The 16,165-nt window shown below is 36.9% G+C and overlaps 1 protein-coding gene across 5 annotated transcripts in view; it reads right to left on the reverse strand.

Moving 5' to 3' along the window:
- The window catches only part of ZC3H12B (zinc finger CCCH-type containing 12B), a 35,539-nt gene that overhangs the window by 12,764 nt on the left and 6,610 nt on the right, over positions 1-16,165 (reverse strand). For 4 of the 5 annotated variants that reach the window (XM_074915410.1, XM_074915412.1, XM_074915415.1 and 1 more), the window contains exon 2: positions 1,626-2,400. In XM_074915410.1, coding sequence (XP_074771511.1) covers positions 1,626-2,236 — 611 coding nt within the window. In that variant the 5' untranslated portion in view covers positions 2,237-2,400. Of the gene's footprint in view, positions 1-1,625; positions 2,769-16,165 lie in introns of those variants that run through there. The other variant, XM_074915411.1, reaches the window with a different exon arrangement.

A 16,165-nucleotide genomic window follows, 5' to 3' on the forward strand; every position in this document is an offset into this window, starting at 1 on the left:
ATCAATAACCGCAGCATTTTTAAGTATGAGAAGTGTATAACCCTTGCACTTTTCAGATGTTCCCAGCCTGTAGAGCAGATGCTGCATAATTAAAGAAATTTGCATCTTACTACACTTGTCTTTAGCATTATTCTATGGATCATTTTTCAAAATTTTACTTCAGTGTTGTTGTTATTATTGACCAACTTCACACATTACTGCAAGGTGCATGCTCTTCCCTGGCTCAAAATGCTACATAAAGCAACACTGACAGAGACCAAAGGCAGACAGATCTAAGACCATCTGTAAAACTAAGGCCTATGGATCACCAGTGTAATCCAAATCCGTTCAACATAACGAATACAGAAGTCACGATGTTGCTAAAGCATTTTTCTTTAGATTTTTGTACATTTCAGATTTTTATATCCTTTAAAATTTTCAAATGCATATGCATTTTATGAGTTAGACTCAATGATCCTTAGGGGTCCCTTCCACCTTGAGATATTCTACAATTATATAAATAGAGCATCAGTTCTAAGCTATGCAACAGTAAGAGTACACACACACACTTTTCTCCAGTTGCTACAACATTACACTCAGAAGTAACTCCAGCAGTACAGAGACTGCAAATTGAACAGGCACAGAAAAAAACGAAAGAAAAAAGTTAAATCCGGTATTGGTGATGTTGCTTTAGAGACACAGCTTTTGGATTGATGTAATCACAACTCGGCACTGGAAAATCCTGTATATAAAATATTCTTACAGGATTTGGGTGGGTTTATGTATTTCAAAACTCAAGAGTCCTCAATACACCTACAAAAATCTGAATTTTCTTAATACATTGAAAAAAAAATAAAAATCATTCCAGTCACAAATTTCTTTCAGAGCAGAAAGATGATACCAAAGGAAATCTAGTGTGCAAACACTACCTGAAGAAATCTTCGTATCCACTCAACACTCAACAGACTGTTTAAAGAACTCCCTCATAGAAAATCATATTTTCTCAATGATAAACAAACCATTGGCTAGCTGAACTGTGTACTCTACAGACATGCTCAGAAGTGGCACAGGACAGATAACTCCTGAGCTAGTGTTGACCCAAGCAGACAAGTGCACATGTCTGAAACTACAAGCACCACAGCTGTGAGTCAGCAAGTTCAGCTCATGCCTATCCCTGTCCTGACACAGCTAAATTGCTTTAAATTCTGAGCAGCCTTGATCAGCAGGAGCTCAAATACCCTCAAGTCCACTACTTATCATCAGCATACACTGCATGGCATTTTGGAAAGAACCAGGTTTTCCTCCCCTTTCTGGTTGCCTCGGGGCATTAAAGAAAAATAATTTTCAACATTGTTCAAGGACAAAAAAATTAAACCCATCCACACAAAAGCACACTACAGCTAGATTGCTCAAACAAAAGATTCGAGGGGAGAACTTGGTTTGAAAAGTGGGGAGGTGAATTAGAACACAGATTACATATAAGGGAGTAAGGGCATAATTAAAAGCGTGGACTGAAGAGTGCATAAAAATGGATGTATTATCAGTGTAAATATACTACATGACTTAAAATTACTTTGCCATCAGTACTGATTTTTCTCGTATTTTAGTGATTTATCCTTTTCAAATGTCTTGACAGAGAGACCCACCTCATAGCCACATTGCTTCCATCAATGACAATTGGCCTCAAGTTATCACTGTTGTCAACAACTTCGTCTTCAAGTGACAATTCAGGGCTTGCTATTTCCTTTGGGCAAGGGCCTCTTGGCACCAGAGTACTAGTGGTACTGCTGGCACTGCTTTGTCCCTCCGATTCACTTTTGTTGCCAAGTCTCACAAGCTCTGCCAGAACATCATTGATGAGCGCATCTGCTCCCAATTTATTCAGTACAGCCTGGATCTGATCTCCTGCATACCCAAGCTTTAAAGCAAAATCCATTTTAGCTTGGTATTCCTTGTCCAAATTTGTTTTGCATTCGTCTAGCTTCACGTCTTGTGTGATACTGCTCTGTGAAAAACTTGGGCGATCCAAACAAGGGGACCGACAGAGTGGCCGATGTGGTTTAGTGGAAACCTCCTTTTCTCTCCACTGAGTGTTGCTACAGCTGCTTCTCAAGTATGGTTGCTCAGGTTCACTTTCTGAGCTCGTCCATTCCTCAGATTCAGCACTGCATTCCCCAGCATCTTGTTCCACATTTCTGTCTTCTCTGGAGTGCCTCTTCGCCATTTTCAGCTTCCCTACCATAGACCAGGCTGTCATCACGTTCAGCTTCCAGCCAGAGAGCTCAGTTCTCTTTCATTTCCAAAGCCACCTGGAATTCATGCTCAGTTGCATCGTGTTGGCCAATTAAGAGTTTACACGAGGCTGGAGTTAATTTGCCTTGCTTACTATGTTCTGGCATAAACAACACCAACATGAAGTTCCTTTGGGGGAAAAAAAAAAAAAATTAGCTTTTGACAAATTCTGCAAAATACTCAACTACAATGATTGTGTTTACAAGTCAGTAGAGGTCCCTAGTCATTCACATTTCTGTGTAAAAATTGAACATTATAAAGCATATAATTATGTTGCCTCCTTAATCACAAATTAAACTCTTTCCCTCCCCCAGCTACTCTACACACACATACACACACACAAAATTACACTTCCCACACAATAAACTTACAGCTGGAATTAATGGAGTATCTTAGTAATATTTAAAGATAATAAAACAGAAAAGGGTGACCCCACCACTTTCACTAGAAACACATCTTTACAGCCTTCTACTGCAGGAACAGCCTGTCTACATCAGGAACAACTGTATGGAGTTCCAGTATGCACAAAATTTAACACAAATATTTCAGCCTCTTTCAGTAAGGGCAAGTTACTATCAGAACCAACAAGTTAAGTTTGCTGCAAGCTGGCTGCTGGACACGTAAAGGTCAATAACAAGATGCACGCAGGTTCTATATGACCATCATTTTGTGCTCTGTTTACTGTACCTACTGTGCTGAAAATTCCATAATCAAGGGTAGATATTACTGCATTTTGTCAGAAAGTCAGGATAGACACTCACAATTCTTGTCCTATACCAGAAGAAAAACTGTACAAGGAATTCTAGTGAGAGGTCTGACAAACCAGAAGATTCAAGTGACCTGTGAAGGGCTGAACTGAGCCTTTGAAAAATAGTTCTTAAAAAGGAATTGCATCTACAGCAATGCAAGTTTTAGATAAAGTGGTAAGCTGAGACCTAGATATAAATGCAGGTAACTGGAGAAAATTGGATTACCAAAGTAATTAGCTAGAGGCCTACTTTCAGAAAGCTGCAAGTCTCACTTTAAAAAAAAAAAAAAAAAGCAAGCATAACATTTGGGGGGGTGGGGTGTTGGTCACTATTGTAACTAAGAATAAATTTATCTCTCTTTCATGCACCTTTTTCACCTCCTCTCATGTCTCTTCCACTCCTTCAGTTTATGAGCAAGCATTAAAAGAAGACAACATTTTCCTCAAAACACCATAAGCTCTCAACCAAGTATATGAATTATTTATATACAGGACATTATCAAATACACTTGGATTCAAAATCTTTTTAAAAATCAGATTACTATCTCTCCAAGAGACCACAGTGTCTCTTATTCCATTTACTGTGGTCTACAAAAACAGCAAATAATAGGAAAAATACTCCCTTAATGTAGAGCAGTGTAACTCCCTTGATGTACAGTAATGCCAAATCTAGGTACTAAAATAAGTATTGGAATCTGTCTTGGGGGAAAAGTTGTGTCTAGTGTAGCCACAAAAAGAGCATCTCTGACATTGTTTATTATATTATTTACTTAATTTTCTTCCTAAAAAGAAACTTTAAACACAGAATGAAGTTTGGTAGATACTGAAATCAAGAGAATAATAATGGAAATGCTGATATGCATGGATATATTAATTTAGTGATGTAAAACAAATATAATAAACATAAAACCAAAATCTTACATATTAAAACTGTCTTTAAAAAGAAAAACTGATCTGCTTTTTTTTGTTTCCTAAAAAACAGTATGGACATTTTACTCTGCATTATAAACCACTGAAGAAAAATGAAAGAACCACCAGTGTGCACATAAGTCAAAGCTTATTCAGTCTGAGGTTTTGTATCCCTTCATTTTTAGGTCATAAGATGCTGAAAATCATAGCCCCTGATACATCACTGGTAAAGCTTTCTTGCTTGACTGTTTCCCTACATTAAATGGTGGTTTTCTGTTGCCTATCAGAGTATTTCAGAGAACAGGTCTGGAAGAGTGGTAAAATTTGATAATCAAAACCATTAAAATATCAAAGGATCTCTAAGACAGGTCATCTATTGGCCCAATAACAACAAGAAAACCCTAAAATTGTCTCAAAGTGAAACAAAGATTATTAATCCATGAAACATTTACACAGTACTATCTAATTACTTTGAAGAGGCCAAACAGTAACATTCTACAAGACTGCACTCTAATTTGTGCTCTTTAGTTATATATTTACATACTGGTGGAGATGGCAGGTATATATCCAGAATACAACGAACTTCAATCTGCCTTTCCAGTGACAGTGGAAAGTACCTACCTACCTACTAAAGGTAGGTATTTTAAGAATATGTACATTTACAAATGAGCAATACTGGGTAAAAATCTTGGACTGAAATTTTATTTATTTGCACTCTTTGTTTGCTTTGGGGATAAAGATCTTTCATATTCTGTTCAATTCACTTGTGGCCTCTCAAGAGTGGCTAAGAAGGAATTATTCCCATCATTAACTGTACAATGGGAAAAAATGGTTTAGAAGAAAAAAATAGAATATTCTAAAATACAGTCCTAGTTCCCATATCATATGAAGCACAGTCTGAGTGAAAATTTCTTTGATGAATATGAACAGCAAGATTTTCCACTACAACTGGGTGGTTCTTAAGTAAGCAAGAAAAGCACATAGCAAAGGTGGCTAGCTTGGCCAGTAGTAACATTAATGGTCTCAAAATTACTCCAAACAGTGCCAGATGTAATGACTCTCACTTGTTTATGCTCTTTTTGTGATGCACATACATGCAAACACAAACATGCATGCAGAGAGGGCTGGTCAAAAGCCTAGTTTGCTTCGGAAATCCAGTTAATTAAAAAAAACTGCTAATCGCTTATCTAAAAAAAACCTAAAAGGCCAAGCTTTGAGTCAACCAACGCTATTTTTTAATGAAGAACCACCAGATTCTAAGTCCTTTACGCAATATGGAATAAAAAATGTTTATTTTCATTAGAATGGAAATTCCAGTGTTTATTAGTTAGGTTTAGATTAGACTGAGACTAGGTTGTTCTTTAATGCTATCCATTCAAAGAGTATCCCTCTAAATACTTAGATATCATTATTATTATTATAGTACTCTCTTATTTTCATCTGAGGTGATTTTCTCTCACATAGCACTAACAGCAGTATATTTACAACCGAAGTACTTGCCAACATAGACTTATTAATCATCTTAATCTGGAATGGATGATAATTAGGTCTCATGTATAATCTTGTACCTTGCAAAACTAAAACAAAGGATATAAAAATTATTATAAAAGAAGATTAAAAAGTTAAAAATATTAAAAAGTTATCAACACACTGCACCCTCATCTTACAAAATACTACTGCACTAAGGAACACTTTACAATATCTGCAGTAAGACTCACTTTTTCAAATTTACGACGCTGTACTGTTTTGGCACCAGACAAAGAATGGCGTAATTCTGTTGATCCAAGTTTAAAGATCTCCATTCTTTTTCTCAAGTTGTCATCATTTCTTTAAGCATAATGTCACAAGAATGGTTTTGGCTTTTGTTAAACTTATGCCTGTTTTTCCACCTCTAGTAAATACTCCTAAAACCTTTGCCAGTGAAAAATCTCATAAGAATGATCACCCATAGGTTCTCTCAGAACTGGAAAGAGCTTTGAAAGTATGATGAAGAGAAAGGAGGTTGTTTAGGTTTTCAAATTTACCGTTAACTTCTCCTTTGGTTTTATTTCAGCAAATTATCTTCCAGAAGTAAACCATTTAAACCAACTATAAGAGGACCAAATTTACATTATCTTACAAACAAGTATTAATTTACACTACAAGCATAATATGTTCTTTCCCAACTGGAAATTAAATCAACCTGACTCAAAGAGACTTTTTTTTTTTTTTTTTACAGTAACAAAATAATTTGGTTAAAAGTATCACTACTACTTCCACATTTAGATTTTCAACACTTTTTTTTTTTTTTTGTAAATGACAACTATACAAGTTTTGCTCTTAATTTCTTTCCCTCTTTCTTAGCTGGAAAACAATATATCTTATCTGCATATGAACTGACTTCACCATTTTGTTGCACTGTCACAATTCCACATGCATATGTCTATTTTCTGTTATTTAACACCATATAAGCAATTTATCGTACATTTAATTTGTCCTTCCCTGAAAGTAAGACCTTATTTTAACAAAAATATAGTTTTATTATAGTCAGATCTGAATAATTGTGAAATCAAAAATTATTTAAAATATAAACAAGGAACCTTAATCTTAAGAACAACTACTATCACTGCTGCTGGCATACTCACTTCTGTCATGCTTACAAAGGAAGCAGCTCAGATACAGAAACAATCCATGTTAGGAAGCAGTACTGTGTATCTAGGACTGCTCTCTGCCAGTTGTTATGCTGTCGTTTACTATTCTTTGATTGCTAGTGATAGATTGGTGGACCTATTATGAAAGCTCACTCTATGGAAACACCCACTTCTATGATTCATCTTGGAGTTTCTTGCCTTTTTTTTAATTTCTTTCAGCCTTCGGTTGAAAGCCACTAACTAGGGAAATTTTAGCTGTCTCACCCCTCCCTTGCATAGCAGTGGAAAACATTTGGTCTCTGACATAATGATGACCATTATCTTTCAAATACTTGAGATGGGAAATGAAAAATCTGCTAAAAAAGAAATTAATTTCTAGTTATCTTCAAACTATTTAAAAAATAAATCACAGCATTTTATAAAAATCCTCTCTTCATATCCATCTAGGATCTTGTGAGGGAAGCACTGAAAGTCAAAAGGTGCTGTCTGTACCAACTGTAGTCACTTCTACCAAGATATATCACAAACCTTCCACAAAAAAAGACATTGTAACTTCTGGAAAAGTAAGGAGGTTTTTCCCATTTTCTTCAAACATCCAGCACACAAAGTCAATTTCTGAAAAGGCCATTTTTGCCAAATAGTTTAGATAACCTGTTTTAGCATCAACTGCCATGTTGATGAGGCAGGCAGTCTACATAGCCTCTCTCTACAACCCTGTACACTTCCATACAAAGAGCTCCTAGGAAACAAGTCAGCTTGCCCTGAAACCTCTCCACCTTTAGCTAGTCACGCCATGTGTGCAACTTAACTCTTCCGCTGCATCCACAGAGTTACGACATTGTAGGACTTGTTCCCACATGCATAAGGTTAAGATTCTCAAACAATGAGGGTCATCTCATTGTTGGGTCAGGAGCACCAAAACAAACAAAAACCAACAACAAAATTACAGCACAGGACCAAGTTTTCCCACTGACCATGGAGAGAAGGAACCTAGGAAGGAAGAACCATTGTGTTCCTAGGCCAGCAAACATAGTAGAATGAAGAACTGAGCAAGAGAAAAAGCAGCAGCAGCTACTACCACTACTTTAACACAGCACCTTTCTTGACACCCTTCAGATTAGAGATTAGACTTGTAATACCACCCTTCAGCTACAAAAACAGCACCTATGGTCTCCTCCCTCATGTCTTCACAGCCCTGAAGAGTCCAATCTATACCCTACTGCAAGCTCTGGAACAACCTATAGCTCAATGGTTATGACTACAGATTTACTATGTGTGTTCACAGACTACAATCCACACCCTTGTCCCTGAGCAAGCCAGCTCTAAACAGTGAGAAAAGGCATAGCTACAGACACTGACTACTACTTGTCCTCAAGTCATGTTTTTTTAAAATAAATCTACAATCTTGTTCTGGAGCCCAGAACAGGTAGTATCTCTTTTCAGTCAGTCAATATTTTGATCTAAAAAGCCTGTCAGTCACTGCCTTTGTCAATACCATCAATCAGTACCACCACTCTCTAAAGGCTCAGATGCCCTGTGCCTGGAAAGCTGAGGTCTCTGCTCTGTACCACTTTATGTCTGAAAACATATTTGGTCTCAGTTTATTTCTGACTTCAGTTAAGTACCTCTACTTCCTATCCTTACCTCTCCACCTACAGTGTGGCAAGCATTCAGTATATTATTCCTTCTTAGTAGACCACATGGTTCTCCTTCGAATAAAGAAGTAATCTATTATGCGGGCTTATCAGGGAAAAATGCATTTTCTGTATGTTCAAAGCATTTAAGCTCAGTGACTTCAATTCACCACCTATCTCAACTGTACAACTCTTTCTTTTGCAACAGTGAAACTAAAGAAGTTGCTGATTAAAAAACATAAGAACTTACGAAGCTCCTTTAAGAGAAGCTTGCTGCTACCAGGAAATAAAGAATGAGATACTGACCAGATTCTATCTTGCTACCTCAAATAAAAGAAGGGCCCAAGGAAGAGTTGTGGCTACTGCTCTTTACACCTTCTCACAGGAAAGGTGAAATGGTGTTAAGCAGATAGAAGATTAACATTTTATCTTGACATTAAGTCAAATCCAAATCCTGGTCTTTACTGTTCTTACAATTTCTAACTCATTTTTGAGCAAGTTTTGGGTATTTTATTAAGCTTTCATGGGTAGCTTGTCTTGTCTTCCCCTCACTACCTCTTCAACTAAAGTGAGGTTGTTGCTTCACTGTTTGTATCTGTTGCCATTGAAGCCTAACCTAATAAAGAATTTAAACCCCATTTATAGTTGCTAGCATTGTTTCCTGCTTCGTACACCACTTACAGATTCTTAAGTATCACTTGTCAAATACATGCCACATACTGCACCAAATAACTATGGTTTGTGTTCAGGAAACCCTGAGCAGCTGCACAGCCCCAGCTGCAGCCATTAGCAAGGCTGCACATGTCATCCCAGGTGTCACACACACACACACACGGCCAGCCACACAGACGTACACAAACACTCAGCACTCACACAAGAACCAGCACTACCAATGGCCTCATCTTCTCCCTCTGCTGATAAAGAGGAAGGTCCGTTATCGGGACAGACATACATACATATGCATTGAGTTTACGTGGCAAGATTTCAGTAGTGGGGGAGCTGCAGGGGTGGCTTCTGTGAGAAGAGACCAGGAGCTGCCCCCATGTCGGACAAAGCCAGTCTCAGTCAGCTCCAAGAGAGACCTGCCACTAGCCAAAGCTGAAACCATCAGCGATGTTGGTGGAACCTCTGTCTCTCTCAGCCTCCCGTTACATCCTCCACAGACAGAACCAGCACTCTCGGTCGACCCCCAGACCTTACAGTCTCTCCAGCAGTCGGCCTGGACCTGCTGCTCCCTCTGGTAGCCAACTCTTCCTGTTGTCTCACTCCAGAGATACACACATACAGGAGGCTTCCTAGCCACTTAAACATCTTGCCAGCTAGTTCAGCTTGATATTTGCTAGCAGTCATGCACCAACGTGCATATCCTCCACTTGCTTGCACCACAGACACACAGGTCCCTAGAGAGCCCCTAACCTACAAAAACAGTTTATTGTGAAGACAGGACAGTGTGCTGGCCAGGTTCATAACACAGCCAGACAAGCATACTGATCACCAAGCCCTTTGCAGGCAACCTTTCCCTTTTATCCCCTTATCTCTCTATTTTCCCATGGCGGTTCCTTCACAAATCATCTTGAAATGTCCATTCTCTCCCCTGACCCCTACAATGTGTTTGGTTCCTCCCCAGACTTCGCAAGCTGGATGCAATCACAAAATGCTCCTTCCTTGCACCCCTCAACTGTGCCCCACACCCGTTCAGTCTCCGAGATGGTCCAGACAGCCTCAACCCTTAGTCAACTCATTGTGATGGGTGTCGCCTCCAGAGTGCAGAGCTGATGGCTCTCCTATGACAGCCCCCAGAGAAGTCTGTGCTGGGCCACCATTCCTCTGACTGCCTTGCTGGGTGGGGATCCCTTGCCTGTCATTGTGACCCCATCCTCCTTTGCAGTGGTGGAGACGAGCCTTTTATCACACACTGTAACAGTTTATTTCAAACATTTCAGGCCAGATGCTTTTTTTATTATGTGTATATAAATATCTACATTTTCACTACTTGAGCTAAGTAATTTGTTGCAAGTATTTGTTAGAATGTTTTCCATACAGCTGAAGGACAATCAAATATTCTAGCATCATAAACAAAAGGTTAGAAAAGGTTCAAACAGCAAAAGCTAGATACTATTAATATTTAAGAACTGCAATGTAAATGGTAAGTCTTACTTCAATATTACACATTTCTCTCAACTTAAATACCACGTTTTGTCCAAATATTGTAATTTTGCCTTTAAATTCTTCTAAAAAATTATTTAATAAAGTACAAAACACAAAAATACATTGCAAAGAACTTAACATCTGAATTAATGTACCTTTGTTTCTGAGCTACAAGCCTTTGTTACTAGCAACTGTACAAAGCACACATGTGGTGCACTTAAACCTGCAAAGTTCCACATTTTGTAAAGGAAACAGGTAGAGACATATATATTCAACTTATTTTCTAACAATTGCATCAGGTCCCACATGATTCATTTTTTGAATCAGCAAAGTCACCACTAAATTTTTCTACAATAAAAGAGATGAAGATAATATCCAAACTTTGAAGTGATAGCCTGTACATAATATGCATAATTTGTATGCATATATTCTAAAAGAAAGTACATGCAAAAAAAAAAAATATATATATATATATGGGGGTTTTTTTAAATGAAAGATGATTTGGTAGTTCACATTTTCTACATTCATATGAAAACAACTCCTGGCAATCAATCTTCCTCCTGCTTTCCACTTTAAGTGACAAAGTTCATAATTTCTTTGATACATGTAAAAACAACCATTATCAGCGCCACATGTGCAGGAGAACTTCCAGACAGTAGCAACATATGTATGCAGTTAACTCACTAGCATTTAGACTAAAAAAACTCAAAGCTGCAACAGTATAATTTTTTTCATTTTCCACACTGCACTTCTCAGAAATTCAAACACGTCATCTTGCAGAGTACTCACAATAATGAATTTCTTTTCTTTTCGATTTACGTTATCTAGCAGTGATAGTACAACTGTACCTAGGGATTCTAACTCTATAGTCCCTGCCCAAAAGAAAATACAATCTAGAATTATGATGACAGGCTATGAATGACTTAAGTGATAACTGGAATATCAGAAACATTTTGGTAATGTTTCAGTTTACTGTTCGTTCAGACACCTTTAGAAGGTAGTACTTTGTGGGCACACTAAGGGAGTTTATGGAGAGGTTTTAAAGGGGAAAGTGGAAAGAAATTATACATTTAATATGCACATGTGCAAACATACACATACACATCAAAATAAGCAGCTTAGTAAAGGATCTCAGTATGAAGCGAGAGCCTGGATAAATGTTTTGGTGGATTAACAGAAACAGAAGACTCAATCTCCCCATCTGAGAAATCTCAGAAAGTAGTCTGGCTGCATGGCTCTAAGAAAATAGCCAACTCTAAGAGGACTCCTAAATTTCAGGCCCACATGTCCAGAAGAAATGAAAGCAGCATTTCAGCCATTTTCAGTTGAAATCAGAAGCTGAACGTTTAGGGGGAATTGTAAAATTCTATTCAAGCCAGAAGGCTGAGCAAAAGGAGAGAAGATCTGTAGATGAGAAATTTTTGAAGCAAATAAACAGTTCAAGCCATTTGATTTAACTTCCCAGTAACATGGTATAGAATAAAGACTGAAAGGAGACAATGATGAGACTCTGGAACCCTTTACAGAAGGAAGAAGGATGGGAAGAGGAGGATAAAGTGAAGAGACAAAAAGTGATAAACTCAACTGCATACAAAGTCAGCCTGCAAACACAGTCTGTCTCTATCAGGTAGTGTCAGACTGAATAGTACAAGAGTGAACTCTGGATTACACTTAATCTAGCACAAGCAATTCGTGCCTCACGTAGAACAAAATTACAGCTTTCAGGCAAAGTCAGGGATATCTTAGCTGAGCTCTATTTCTGGAAGCAATAGGTGATCCACTGAGAATTCTCTATTATCTCTTTGCTTTTATGCTCACTTTGCCTTTATATGCACAGAAAAAAAGTTACTGGAAAAAAGCACCAATAATAAGTTTACAGAACTATCATTGCAGATAATTTTCCACTTTTTTGTTGTTATTGCTTATACAGTACACTTTTTAGAGTCAGTATAGATGCATTAAGGAGTTTATCACACAGGAGTAATTTAAGAAAAAAATATATACTTACAAGGAAAACCAGAACAAACATTAAAAAACACAAATAATTAGTAACACTTGATTTTGCTGATAACTACAAAATTGAGAAGTGAGTCACCATGCCTCAAAATTTTCTCAAAGATAGAATAAAAGCTCATCTCACAGACCAGAAACAGTAACATTGTATTGCTGAAATTTTAGTGTTTATTCAGTATAACTTACATTCTCTCCAAAGACAGCCAAACATGAACACACACTTAAGGAGAGAAAATAAAGCTATTACCAATTCCTGATTTGAAGGTATTATAACTCAGAAATATATATACTGCAGCTTTAAAATTTTAATTCTCATGACATGCATTGCTAAGCAACCAAGTTTTCTTACTAAACACCTCTTTCAGCACAGTCACGACTGACTAGTAGAATTGATAATGTGATTCAGAGAAGAGAGTGAGGCAAAATTATCTATATTTTGTTCATAAAGGACCAAACTGAAAGCATCTATTTAATTTTGCTGGTATTGAAACAGAGGAAAAGGTCTGCTAAGTACTGTAATATTTATGAAATATACTTGGGAATTATTTAACAATTACTATTTGAATTACAATGACTATTAAAGAGCTGGTGCTAGACATACTCTATTCAAAGACTGTTCACCTCAGCAGGACCAACAGAATCAAAGAAGACGGGAGAAAGAATGGCTCTAACAACTTCTTTTGGTCCCTTATGACACTATCTTTCCACCACCTCAGTGTGCTCTGAGCCATACCCCTCAAAGGGGCAATTATATGATGCACACATCTATTACGAGGAAGAATCCTGAAACTAAAAGTATTTCATTAACTCCTTTCATCAATTTTTCATCAACTTCTAAGCAGCTTTACTTGTTTTCTATCATTGCAGATATAAAATGCAAGATACATTAACAAAACCCAAAAACCCCAAGTACTTTCTCAAACGTTTCTCTCACCCAGATAATAAATACATATGACAACAATACCATAGCATTTATTTTAAGGAGGGGGAAGATTGTTTGCTTGCCCTTGTGTATTTTTGAGGTACATGTAGTTAATGATTATTTTTTTTTTGGTAACACTCCAAGGAAAAAAATAAATCTAACTGAATAGCAACACATGAAATAGTAACATCTAGTGGAGTTCCATATGCACAGTGAGGAATAAATATCGCAAATTTCTCCTTTTGTATCTGTTAAACTGTCAAATAAACACGTTCACAAGAATTAAAAAACCTGGCATATTTTTTATTTTAAAAAATCAGTTATTCCCTCCATGGCTTCAGCATGAATTTTGATGTCCTAGTATCTCTCTTCGTTTCGCTAACTATTTTTATCATGCTCCTCTGTATAGATCCCTCCCTGTAAGACAGGCATACAGAAGAGGCGCCTTTCTGGAAGAAGGCTGTTCTAAACAACAGCCAAGTTTTTGAGTACTGTGGCTATTTCTACATCATCAGAAACTGACTTAAGTACACAAAGACATATAACCTAATTTTCATGTAGCTAGCTCAGGCACAAAGAGCAACAAAATCATAACAACATGGACTTCCACACAGACTGTGTAAACCTACCACGATCCCAGGTTACTTATTGTACAACACGTGAATGAATGAAATCCCTTCCAGCCCCTTCACAACTAAACAACAGGTATACTATATACCTACTACAACTACACCTCATGATCAGTGTGTAGACGGTGTATAAGCCTACTAACATAAACGCTGACAACTTCCTGGCTACACACATACCAATTACGGTCTAAAACCAGGGAAACAATATGAGTAGAGACAAAGAGAATGAGAAGTATTTTTAAAAATTATTCAGTATTCTGAGACACTACATCCAACAGGATCTGCAACACTGCGGTGTGCCACAGCACAGACTAGTGGTTACACTACCGACAGGTTCTCAGAGAACTTTTGGCGATCTTTAAAAACTTCCCCAACATATGACTAATTGTCGTTTTAAAGACAATTTGGGCCTGCAGCACAAAAAACACCAACCCTGAAATGCACTGCACAGGTTTTCAGGAATGTGACAAAACAGTATTTATTAGGCAGCTGTTATTGTCAGAGGACATAGACAAAGAGCAGCTCAAGATGCACAGATGGAACTGGACTTTGGATTAGTCTTTAATTTTGAAAATTGCACTTCTACAGTGCTCGTGAAAAAAATGACACAACTAAACATTGGTGTTTTCATGGCATTAAAGACACAACCTTCTTGCTGTATTCTTATTTCAGGAGTGGCACAGATATTACACATTACTGCTTTGAATATTTTCTGTGATAGTGAACTATTTTATCTATTAAGAAAGAAGCACTTAAAGCTGACAAAGTATGTGAGTCACAAATAAAAATGGTAGCTTTTTCTCATTCTAATTATACAGTTAGGTGGTACACATCTGCTGGGACAGATTCACAACTGAATAAAAGCAGAAAATATTCTAAAATTAACATTTGAGTATTTTGGAATGGATTAAAGAATAACTGAAAGAGTTGCCCTGTGTGACATTATGTGCAATTATCTCTTGTCCTTAAGAAAAAGGATTAGTGATTTGTAACATTTTGTCTGTGTGTTTTTACACTTTGAACTACTAGATTTCCATATTTATCATTATTTTAAACAGAGATAACCGGAATACATTACAGTTTACACACACATACCATAATAATACATCTGTTGCAATTCAACAGGAATTAATCACTTTCATCAATTTATTTTTTGAACCTTAGAATGAATTATTTTCAGCATGTAACAAATGAGGTAGCTTAGCATGTTTCATTTTCATTTACTGTGTCAAGTGTTGCAAGACTGTAGGAAAACAGGATAAAATAGGCTTTGCAGATAATTTTCCTATTTAAGATGGCCATTTTGAAATTAAACTCCAACACGTGATGCTTTTGCGAAAATACAATATTCATAATTTGTAGTCACAGTTTCAAGTGCACCTCTCGATAATGTCAAGAAGATCACATGACCAAGCACTCTGAATTTATCTAGCAGGAACTGGAATAAAAAGTTCTGCCCTTTTATACCTTTTAAAACTGTATTTTACATAGTCTTATTAAGACTGTCCTAAGAGCTGTTGTACTTAGCAAGCAACACTCATATAAGCATCAACTAATTGACAGATAGATGTATAGCATATATATTCTGATACAACTTCCACAAAAAGTCCAAAATATATACAAGTCACTCCGCGAAGGAAAACAACTGTATCAGTCTTTAACCAAGACAAAAGCAGCTGTGCTTTTGATGCAAATATCTGGCATTAGCCACTTATAGTACTTATAGCTCACTGAGGAACAAGGAATCTTCCTCATTTAAAAGGAATACTCTTATTTTAAGATACTTAAAATGAACACATGTTCAAACACTTCTTGTACTTTTTAATCTAATAAATTAAACCAACTCGCTTCTCCGTTCTAGAAGAGCTGGTCAAAACTAAAGACCTGAGCACAGATCTACAGCTCATTTATACATCTAGAGACACATATAATCAGTATTCCCAGAGTAGGCACTAAGTCAAATAGCATTTTTAACAGAAGCATTAAAATGGCAAATCACAGATTTTAGTCCCTTGATAATGAGCCATATAAATGACAGCATTTTGATTCAGCTTAATGGATTTTTTTTTCTTACCTTACTATGCAATGTCAGTCTCAACACATTAATAGGAAGTTTCAACACTGTCATTTTGATGGAGAAACCTTAAATTTACACAAATCTAAGGCCTAATATTGTATAGCCTTTTATCAAGCCAAACTCAGAACAACATCAAGAAAAATATTTTACTTTTTCTACTCGTTATGACTTCTCTGAAATAAAA

Source organism: Athene noctua, chromosome 11 (assembly GCF_965140245.1).
Source record: "Athene noctua chromosome 11, bAthNoc1.hap1.1, whole genome shotgun sequence".
NCBI classification, from domain to species: Eukaryota; Metazoa; Chordata; class Aves; order Strigiformes; family Strigidae; genus Athene; species Athene noctua.